This window comes from Priapulus caudatus, unplaced genomic scaffold (genome assembly GCF_000485595.1).
Source record: "Priapulus caudatus unplaced genomic scaffold, Priapulus_caudatus-5.0.1 Scaffold72, whole genome shotgun sequence".
Taxonomy (NCBI): Eukaryota; Metazoa; Priapulida; class Priapulimorpha; order Priapulimorphida; family Priapulidae; genus Priapulus; species Priapulus caudatus.
Genome location: NW_014577133.1, coordinates 120,973 through 133,119, shown reverse-complemented (window position 1 = coordinate 133,119; position 12,147 = coordinate 120,973). Strand labels below are relative to the sequence as shown.

General features: G+C 39.8%; 1 protein-coding gene across 9 annotated transcripts in view; it reads left to right on the top strand.

The window, feature by feature from the left end:
• The window catches only part of LOC106821425 (colorectal mutant cancer protein-like), a 34,969-nt gene that overhangs the window by 20,840 nt on the left and 1,982 nt on the right, over positions 1-12,147 (top strand). For all 9 annotated transcript variants that reach the window (XM_014826218.1, XM_014826221.1, XM_014826215.1 and 6 more), the window contains 4 exons: positions 1,103-1,276; positions 2,625-2,809; positions 3,085-3,187; positions 3,578-5,207. In XM_014826218.1, coding sequence (XP_014681704.1) covers positions 1,103-1,276; positions 2,625-2,809; positions 3,085-3,187; positions 3,578-3,655 — 540 coding nt within the window. In that variant the 3' untranslated portion in view covers positions 3,656-5,207. The remainder of the gene's footprint in view (positions 1-1,102; positions 1,277-2,624; positions 2,810-3,084; positions 3,188-3,577; positions 5,208-12,147) is intronic.

Here is a 12,147-nt window from a genome sequence, read left to right as displayed (position 1 = left end):
AAGGGAGGGAGGGAAGAAGCTTGGTTCCCTCCCTCCCTCCTTCCCTCCCCCACCTTCACCGACCTTCATCGCCATCAGCTCCTGCATGAGCACGGTGTTCTCCAGGTTCAGCTCATGCAGGAGCATGGCGATGGAGGTCAGTGAAGGCGGGGAAGGCAAGCAGACAGACAGACAGACAGATGCTGATATGGCCATTTGAATTCTTTGGATTTAGCAGTGCTATGTGGACTTAGATAGACATTTTAATGATCTATGCTATAAAAAGGTCTTATGCACTACATGAAATTTATTCAGTATTTATTTGGATAGATGAATATTAAAGGCATACTAGGATTATGCATTGTTGACGAATGCTAGAGTAACTCGCACCTTGTGTAGTTAATAAGTACATAACCTTATAACCAAACGCATATTTGTTTGTCCAATATCACTGCTGGTTACATTACAAGCAAAACTTGCAATCGGTTGTTGATATTCATTTACGTGCCGTAAATGTCATCCAGGAGTCAAGCGATGACGTAAACATTTGTAAGGCCCGTATGTTTTGGACGCCAGATAAATGGAGGTGTCAGCGGTGTAAGCACGGCCACGGACTAAACATGGAAATGGAGTAATACACACGTACTAATCACGGACGCACATTGTCATGGACAGCCCTGACAAAAAGTTCCTTATCACGAGCGTCCGTGTTTACGAAATCACTGATGATAGCATTGCGTACGGCCGAGCATGCGTGCGAAAATGTCCGGTGCACTATAAATCTGTATCACGCCCGCTTCGCCGGCAGCGGTTTGAAACTGTAAACAACTGATTTCTTGGACTGCGGATTTCAATTAGACATTTCTTAGTAACCAGCAGTGATATTGGACAAACTAATACGCGTTTGGATGTAAGGTTATGTACTTATTAACTACACAAGGTGCCAGTTACTCTAGCATTCGTCAACATTGCATAATCAATGGGCCTAGTATGCCTTTAAGAGGCATGAGAAAAAAGTGACCTGCATTGAACGATGCAGTACTTCACAGAGTAGTGTACCCATTCACATGCTACATCCCTGAGTTGATCCATACGCATAGTGATGTTTAATTGTTATTTTTAGGAGGAAAAAACAGAATTAAAGGCCATTAACTATATGCTGGGAAAAGAGAAGAAGGCGCTTGAACTGCACCTAGACAGTTGTGAGTCACGGGAACATGCGTCTAACCTCCATATCACTCATCTGAAAGCTACCATTGCAGAACTTGAAGAGAAACTCGAGAAATTATCGAGAAAGGTACGTTTGTGACGGTATATGCTTCGTAGCAGCATTCATTGCATAAACCCTGGCTCATCCCAACTGCACATCCTATTTTCACTCGACCATTTGAAAATGCTGACTCGTCACTTCGACTCTCATTGGTTTAGTGCGACTCTCGGAATCGTAGATCGCTGGTTAGATGTCAAAGGTGTGTTTCAGGTGCGCAGATGTCAGGTTAAATTATGTCATGATCAACAGGTTTTCGTCTAAATAAGTTATTTAAGTATAGTTATGTTATAATTAAGTTTAATTATAGTATAGTTAATTTTTTTTTAAGTATTATACTTTTTATACTTTTTTCATACTTTTTTCATGCAAAAATACTTTAAAATACTTTTTTTGCCAAAGATGGTCAAAACTCTTCGGACTTACATTTAGGTACACTGTACTTGATGAGATTAAAGATGTGCTTTGCTAGTCTTGTTGCAGGAGTGATGTGTGCTCTGTTCAGTGGAGTGTTTTGCTCTCAGCTCTCTGCTGTCAGTGACCAAATGACAGACCATTGCAGTGTTTCCCCTGCATTGACACGAGCGAGGCGGACCGCCTCGCTCAAATTCTCAGCCGCCACACAGAAATTTGTCCAAAACATCGCCTCGCTGACGAAACTTTTGATAACTTGAAAAAAGGATTCAAGAGTCTTATGCAATGGGTCCAGAATAGCTTAGAATGCACCAAATTGCATTATTTTTTTTAAAAATTCCCTGGGAGAGCATGCCCCCAGACCCCCTAGCTGGCCAGGCACATGCACTGCTCACTGTGCTAGGACCTCGCAACACACAAACACATCACACACAAATTTACCGCCTTACAGGCCTTTCTGGCCAAGGGAAACACTGCATTGAAATATTCTAAACAGAGAGTTCAAGAGACAACTTCTTATTCCATTGCACACATCATTCCTGAAGCTTGTTTACATGCTGCACATAGGCTATAATGTATTCGGTAATAAGGTATAAGAAATCATGGTATGTTGGTACAAATTTATACTTTTTTTATACTTTTTTTAGGCAATTTTGATGCTTTTTTCTGGACAGATTTTATACTTTTTTTGTAATATCTTGAGTGGCAGCACTGGTCTAGGCTGAGCAGCAAAAATGCTGGTGGTAATGGCAGTCGCTAGCTGGTCTAAGATGCATTGGCAGACCGGCCACTGTCACCACGTGTACATTCTCTAGCCGCGTAAATCGTTAAACCCAGAACAGCATGCAGCATGATGTCTTATACGACTGCGATGCGAATTTTTTCCTGGCTGAAGGTCAGAGAAGGTCACAAGTACAGAGAGATTCCTGCCAATATTCACTGCTAACCATTTTCTTTGATGAAGGTCAGTGAAGGTCACGAATACGAGGAGAATCCTGATGAGGAACTGGCTGCTGGCCTTGCGAGGGAGGCACAGCTGAAGAGTAGGATACAAGAGCTGCTGCAGACGCTAGAGTCGATATCGTCAAATGCCGAGGATCGATATCAACAGTCAACCGAGTTTGTGAACGATCTTAAAAAGGCGAATAGGTAGACTGATAAACTTTTGAACTTACACTTGCTTCTTCATCGTCTTTTTTAAGACGATGTATCTATTTTAATTTTGCAACTCCGGTGGTCTTTCATACAGATGTTTATTGTTATTTATAGTTTATGTTTTATGTTATGTATCAGGGGTGTTAATATGCAGAAGTATTGGATAATCCACTAATATACTTATATGCTGATAATTATAAAAGTGGGACTACCACACTAAGGGAATGGTAATGAAGATGGTTCATTCTGTTTAACTGTTTAATTTGCAGTGCACTTATATCTGCTTTTGAGAAATCAAAGAAAAAACATCAAAACAAGATTAAAAGATTAGAGCAGCAGATGACTGCTATGCTAGAGCGGCACACTGGCCAGGTAAGCACATCTTTTTGTTTTGGCTGATATATAGAAAATTCCACATTGTATATCACATATTTGTTACTTGTGTTTGAAAAGAAAAGAAAAAGGAAAAAGGCAGCGTATGGTTGTAAAAATACCACATTGTAATTGGTGCTAAGCATGTCATGTAACATGAAATAAAAAAAAGTATTATTGAAATTTGTTACATTATGAATGGTAAGCCTTTAACAATTTTGAATCTAAAAGTCAATTTTAGCTCGAAAATACCAGAAAAAATAGACCAGCACTCGATCCATTAGACTATGCTGCTCTCACAATTTGGCAGCATTTGTATAATATTATATTATATTATATTAGCATTTGTTTTTTTTAAATTTTGTTGTTGTGTTGGTGACTTTTTTTCAGGTGAGAACTCTGCAGCAGCGCATACGTCTGCTTGAGGAAGAGAACAGTAGACCACCGACGAATGAAACCTCCCTCTAATGACGCTGTTGCACCCGCCAATGACATGATGAACATTATACAAAACGTCTTACTTCGCAGTGCGTGGAAGTTTTAAGGGGTCATTTAATAACAACAGTTTCGTACCAGTATATATTTTACGTGCTTGTTATTTTGTGCAATGACTGAATCGCTGAAATGCGAATTTAATTTCGCCTATAGTGGTTTTTATTATTTTGTTTGAATATTGCCACCTGCTGATTATGCGTAATTATGAAAACCTTATCATATGTAATGTATGTTGATGGACGGTTGGCCTGCATATTGAAGGCTGGATGGCCTGCGTCGTTATGGATATCCAGCCATTACAGCTTCCATAGATGTCTTCCTATTGAAATCCAATCTGCATGAAGTCGTGCATGGATAGTCCACAGTGTCTCATGTTTATTCTGATAATTTTTTATTAGAAAGACACGACGTATTATAAGTAGTTGCTCAATAAAGCCTTTGGACTGTCTTTCATACATTCACTTGGCAATACACGAATTGGTAAAATGTTTGAGTTTGCCAAACCAGAACTATGGATTGTAATTGTAAGGAAAACAGTACTTATGGTAGTCAAGATCTGAAACCTGTAAGTCTGTCATAGATGCACACAGCTACACGCGCGACGTTTGCTATTCTGGCAGGGTTACATGAAAAATGTTGCAAGGTTCGTCACTGATGTTATTTTTTTCTGGAAGAAGTAACAATGGTGTGAATACGAGAAATCACGTCCTGTTGTTATAGCATTGGACAGTAAAGTTGCCAACATGTACATTTTGAGCTTTTTTGGCAAGGAAAACGTATTGTTAACACATAGTGCTGAAATTATTTATTTAAACTACGTATATAACTTCTTTAATGTGTATGAATTGTATGGGTAAAATGTTATCTGAATATTTACTAGTAACATGCAATTACTTCCCTTGAAAAAATTCATTATCTTATAGGTAATGATGGCGTGTCACAAATCATAGTAATTGTAATTTCCCTCGTGAGTGTTAAAATATTCTGTATGCTGTAAAAAATGTCTGGCTCTACAATTAAAGTGTAGTATTTTATTTTGTACAATTACCATTATATAATGACGAATGCTGTGCGTACGTGCTTGCGTGCGTGCGTGTCTATCAGGGGGCCCATGGAAGATCTATATGTTCGTATAGATCGCTTACACTACATATATATTTATGATATTAGAGTTTTTAAATATGCAGCAAATATCGTCTTTTGTAAATAATGTGTGCTAGTAATGTACATTATATATGCAATTGCTCTATATCCGTTTGATCATTTGATGAATATCGATAGAATTTGTTCGTGTACCATCCGTGATCCGGAAATACATATGCCGCGTAATTGCAAATGTATTCAGTTGCAGCTGTTCCGTATTCATTATACGGCTTTTTACTACTGTACGTAGCTTGTTAGATAAATTATTATAGTGTACGTATGCCTCAACCTTATATGATCTGCAATTTCCTGAACGATGCTGTAGTGTTAATTGTACGTCCGTTTATTGATCGTGTCAAAACGAAACTTCCCCGAGATATAAGTCGCGTTCACACGGTCATGATTTGGCTCGAGCCAAATGGGCTAGATTTGGCTCGGGCCAAATTTGGCTCGGGTCGGTTTGAGTCGGCGTGTTCACACGTACGCAAGTGAATACTGTCAGAACCGAGTAACTATGCACCGCAGCCGTGATGTCGAAAATCAACTTACGCTGGCATCGGGGCTTCCATGATCAAGCAAGGCGGCGATAGCCCCAGGAATGTAGCTTTTCCCCCACGCAGCTTCGGATCGGCTGACTCTTGCGCACCTCCTCCACAAATCGAGGGAAACTCCGCTGTATAATTTGTTAGAGGGGGACCTGCGCTTCGCGGCTACCCTGCATCCATTAAATTGTAATGATATGGATAAATTGTTGAATACATGCTCCAATTATTATACCCGATAGCGGATATGTGTGCACTTTGATGGCTTTCAGTGTAGAAATTAAGAGTCTTGTATTTGGGTTCCCAATGCCTCGATTTATGAAATCTAATCTCAGTAGTTGATCGTGCGACAGTAAATCACGTATACCATTCCAAAACCCTTATCGACAGAGACTTTTATTCCTATTGTTTTCATATATTGGCGATTTTAACATTTTTATGTAACAAATTATTACGGCAATGACCAGACATTAATCAAGCCTCTATCTGTCACCGCAAATAGTGCGTTTACTATATTCAATATCTCCTCGTGCAAATTTGACATCAACGACCTCTCCAGGTACAGTACCGAGAAGTCGACGCTGAATAATGTTACACGCGCCGATAAATGGCCCGAACAATGACAGTTCTTTCTAGCACATTTTCGAAACATACAGACGCGCGCGCTAACATAGTACCATACCATCGAAAAACTTAAAAACCAATAGATCAATCGCGTAAATTAATAACACACGTCTTTCAGCCCGTCTTTGCCTCCTAGATGCATACATTGATGCCCATATCCCCAATAATGCCTCACAAGCTATTGAGCAGTGCGATAATATTGACACCACAGACAGGGCTAGAAAGCCGATAACCATATGCACCGTGGCGGTGATGTCGAAAATCCATTCACTTACGCTGGCATCGGGTTTCCATGATCCAACAGCGCGGATCCCCAAGGAATGAGGCCTTTCCATTGCACTTCGCCTTGCTGACTCTGCGGATTCTCTCAAAATTCCGAGGGAACTCGGGGTATAATTTCGTTAGAGCGCGGAACTTGCGTTTCGCCCCGCTATCCCTCAGCAATTAATTGAATGATATGGTTAAATTGATTGCATACATGCTCCAATTATCTATGGGCGTAAGAATACGTTGTGCGCCGCAAAATTGTTGCGGTTTCCGTGTAACATGAATGAAATCTAACTTATTTCAAGTTGTGAATGATGTCCCGCGATGTTTCCTATGAACCGACAATGACCTAAATTATTCAACTCTAATCTCATCTTTTGATTCGCCCGCACGACGATATCAAGACACTATACCATTCAAACATCCCTCTCAACACAAGCAGCTCTATTTCCCCCCTCTTAGTCTTCTACCGCTTGTAAAATCCCCATTCACCCGATTAAAACCACACGAAATAGACAATATACCAGCAAAAAAATCAAGCGTGAAACATGAAACTTATACTCATGCATTCCGAGTTACAAAACATTTTTCACACTCTAAAAAGAAAAAAACATATATATAGTAAATTACAGTTACACATGTCAGTTCAGTCGTCTTTGTTCCTACGATCAACTACACGGTGAGACTTTCGAATAATTCCGGCACAAGCAACGATGCCATGCTCGATAATATTCGACACACACACACGGTGCTAAGCGATCACTACCTGCCAGCCGAGGCCGGTGATGTCGAAACATCCATACTTCCCCCGTCGCAAATGCGGCCCTCCATGACAACAAGGCGGATCCCCAGGAACAGGCACTTTCAATTGCACTTACGTGGCTGACTCTTGCGAGTTCTCCCAACATCGAAGCAGAAGCTCGGTGTATACACTTCTTGGCTACGCGGGGCCCACTATGCGTTCTCTGCCCTATCCCTCATAATTAAAACCCCAATGATATGGATAAATTTGTTGCATACATGCTCCAATTATTATATTGGTGTCGAATATTGTGAGCCGCTTTGATGGCTTTCAGTGTATAGAATTAAATCTTAGTTATTTGTGGTTGAATGTCCTCGATTTCTATTAAATCTAATCTCAGTAGTTTGATCGTGCGACTATGTAACCCTCCACCAATCATACCCACTTTAAAGCCAACACATTTCGAAAAGAGACTTTTATCCTATGCTTTGCTAATATTATATCGGACTTTAACTCACATATAGCCTACGGACAACATAATACACCGCAAATGGTATACGCAGAATAGTGCTCACACTATATTCATATTTCCTCGTGCAAATATGACATTCACGCCCACTTCAGGTACAGTACCGAAGTCTACGCTTGAATAATGTTACACCCGATACATGGGGAACATTCAATCTTTCTAGAATTCTGAAACATACATGACCGCTAAGCATAGTAACAAACTATCGAAACTTGAAACCAATATATATATACTATGATATATATCATATCCGAAATTAATAACACACGTCTTCGAGCCCCCTTGTTCCCTAGATGCACTACATGATGCATATTAACATAATGCGCACAAAGCTATTGAGCAGGCGGATAAATATTTGACCCACAGACAGGTGCTAGAGCCGATAACCCACGCATGGCACCCGTAGGCGGTGATGTCGAAACCTCATACTTACCTGCGCATCAGGGGCTTCCATGATCAACAAGCGATCCCCCAGGAAGAGGCCTATCCATGCAAACTCGGTTGCTAGACTCTTCCGTGCGATTCTCTCAATCGAGGGAACGCAGTTGCTATAATTCTTGTTAGAACGGGAGGATCTGCGTTCGCGCATCCTCCTTCCCCGCTACACAATAAATAAATGATGAGGCAAAATCGATGGCATACATGCTCCAATTATTCTATTGCGTAAGATATGTGTGGTCCGCTTCTGTTGGTCCTCTTCTCGGTGCCTTATGAATCGAATCTTACACGTATTCAAGTTGAATGATCCGCGATTCTAGAACAACATTTATATAAATTTCGGCGATTTCACCCTGACAATAATTTAATATACTCTATCTCATCTTGGGAATCGTGCGACAATAGAACACGTTTTTTCCTCTTTTTTTTATTTTTTTTTTTGTTTTTGTTTTTTTTTTTTTTTGCTAATTTTCCAGATATGTTCTCCTTTCTTTCCCTCCTCTCCTTCCTCATTCTCTTTTTTTTTTCAATCTATTGTATACCCCCAGTTCCTATACTACACTTCAAACGGCCACGAACTTTATTCCTACCCGTTGTAAAATACAAACGCGACCTTTAACACGCTTACATTGACAACAATAGTACCAGAAAAATCCAAAGCGTGCAATGACACCAAACTTATCTCATCGGGCCTTTCCAAGGTAGTTATCCACAACATTTCTCACACTCCACAACAAGTAACAAAGAAAATATACTATAGTAAAAATTACTTACACTACGTCCTTTTCAACACCGCCTCGTTCTAGATGCTCTCTTGAAGCGATGGAATAATTATTCTGACAATAATGCGAATCAATCATTGAGAAATGCGATAATTCTGACACCCACAGACCAGGTGGCTAACCCGATAACTACTGCAACCGTAAGGCGTGACAATGTCGAAAATTATACTTTACCTGGGCATCGGGCTCCCAGGATCACAAGGCGGAATCCCCCAGGAAGAGCCTTTCCATTGCAGCTCGGTTTGGCTGACCTGCGATCTGCTCAAAATCGAGGAACTCCGGGTGTAATAATTTTTTGTAGAGGGGACTGTCGTTCGCGCTAATTCCTCCCTCATCTAATAAATTAATATATGGATAAATTTGTGCAATAAATCTCAGCCAAACTTTAGATTTGCGTGTCGGAATATTGTGTAGCCGCTTTGATGCTCCGTGGGTATCAGAATTAAATCTTAAGTTTTATTGTGGTTGAATGTCCCTCGATTCTATGAAATTAATCTCAGTAGTTGATCGTGCGACAGTCAATCCACGTATACCCATCCAACCTTCGAAAAAGAGACTTCTTATTCCTATTGTTTAAATATAGCGGATTTTAACTTAATATTACCAATGGACAACATAATCAAGCGCAATTACGCAGAATATGACTTTCAACTAATATCATTTTCCTCTGGGCAAATAAATGACATCAACGAACGTTCCAGGGTAACCATACCGAGAGATCTAGTCTTGAATAATAGTTACAACACCCGAATACATGCGGGTAACCATGTCAATTCTTTCTAGATTTCTTGAAACATACATGACGCGCTTAACATAGTAATCAAACTAATCGAAAACTTTAAAAAACCATATATATAATATAATATATATATATATCGGTAATTAATAACAGCACCGTCTTCAGCCGTCTTGGTTTCCCTAAGATGCACTACAATATGATAATTTAAATAATGCGCCACAAGCTATTGATGCATATGCGATAATATTTGACCACCACAGACAGGTGCTAGAGCCGATAACAATGCACCGTAGCGTGATTCGAAAATCATACTTACCTGGCAGCGGGGCTTCCATGATCAACAAGCGATCCCCCGGAAGAAGCGCCTTTCATTGCAGCTTCGTTTGGCTAACTCTTGCGATTCCATCTCAAATCGAGGGAGACTCGTGTATAATTTTTCGTTAGAGGGGGACTGCGTCGCGCATCCCTCACAATTAAGAATATAAATGATTGTTTAAATTGAGTTGCAATACATGCTCCAATTATCTATTGCGTAAGAATATGTGTAGCCGCGTTTGTGTTGTTCCGGTGTATTTGATGAAAAATTTAAGTTATTTCAATTTGAATGATTCCGCGAATTTCATGAAAATAATTATACGACATATGACATAATTATTAATCTAATCTCAGTCTTGATCGTAGCCGACAATAGATCACGTTATAGCATTCAAACACATTCAAGCAGGACCTTTTATTCCTACCGTTTTAAAATACTACCGGATTAAACGGAATGATAACAATATACAGAAAAACAACTCAAGCGTGATGGCATGAAACTTATCTCATGGCGTTTCGTAGTTTACAAACAATTTTCACACCTAAAAAGAAAAAAACATATAGTATAGGTAAATTATATACACATGTTCTTTCAGTCGTCTTTGTTCTAATGCCACTACATGGTGCCACATATTTGACATAAGCGCACAAGCCTATTGATGGCATGCGGATAACTCATTTGAACACCACAGACAGGTGCAAGAGCCGGATAACTATGGCCCGTACGCCCGGCCGATGCGACAAACTTCATACTTTACCCTGCCCTCTGGGTTGCCTTCCATGCACAACTAAGGCGGATCCCCCAGAAAGAGGCCTTTCCATGCACTTGTCGGTTTGGCTTGAACTCTATGCGATTCTCTCAAATGCGCGAGAACTCGGGTTATAATTCTGTTTAGCGAGGGGGACTGCGTTCGCGCTATCCCTCATAATTAAATTAATGATATGGATAAATTTGTTGCATACATGCTCCAATTATTATATTGGTGTCGAATATTGTGAGCCGCTTTGATGCTTTTCAGTGTATAGAATTACAATCTAGTTATTTTGTGGTGCAATGTTCGACGATTTCTATAAATCTAATCTCAGTAGTTTGATCGTGCTGACAGTAGACCACGTATACCATTCCAACACTTCGAAAGAGACTTATTCCTATTGTTTCTAATATATAGGGCGGAATTTTAACAATATTACCATGGACAACATAATCAAGCGCCATGTACGCAAGAATAGTGAAACTTCAACTATATTCATTTTCCTCGTGCAAAATATGACCATCAACGAAGCGTTCCAGGTACCAGTACCGAGAGTCTACCGCCTTGAATAATTTACACCCGATACATGCAGGAACATGTCAATTCCTATCTAGAATTTCTGAAAAACATACACATGACCGCATTAACATAGTAACAAAACTATCGAAAAAACTTAAAAACCATATAAATTATATATATATAATCGAATTAATAACACACGTCTTCAGTCGTCTTTGTTCCTAGATGCACTAGCCATGGTGAATTGAATAATGCGGCACAAAGCCTATTGATGCATGCGATAATATTGACACCACTAGACAGGTGCTGAGAGGCGATAACTATTGCACCGTAGGCGTGATGTCGAAAAATCATACTTCTACCTGCAATGCGGGCTCCATGATCAACAAGGCGATCCCCCAGGAAGAGGCGCTTTCCATTGCACTCAGGTTTGCTGACTCCTATGCGATTGCTCAATCGAGAGAACTCGGGTGTATAATTCCTGTTAGCGGGACTGCGTTCGCGCTATCCCTCATAAATTAAATTAATGATATGGATAAAATGTGTTGATACATGGCTCTGCAATTAATTATATTGGATCCGGAATCTTGTGTGCACACTTTGATGCATTTCAGTGTAATAGAAATTAAATCTTGAGTTATTTGTGGTTGAAGGTCCCGTTTTTATGAAATCTAATCTCAGTAGTTTGAATCGATAGCACAGTAGATCACGTAACCATTCCAACACTTCGAAAAGACTTTATTCCATATGTTTAATATATGCGGGATTTTACTAAATATTACCGATGGACAACATAATCAAGCGCAATGTACGCAGAATAGTGACTTTTAACTATATTCATTTTCCCTCCGATGCAAATTTGACAATCATACGACGTTCCAGTACAGGTACCGAGAGTCTCGCTTGAATAATGTTACAGCGCGATAAATTGCGGAACAGACGAATTCTTCTAAGTACATTCTGAAACAATACATGAACCGCTTATCCATAGAACATATATCGAAAACTTAAAAAACGCATATATATGTATATCGTAAATTAATACACACACGTCTTTCAGCCGTCTTTGTTCA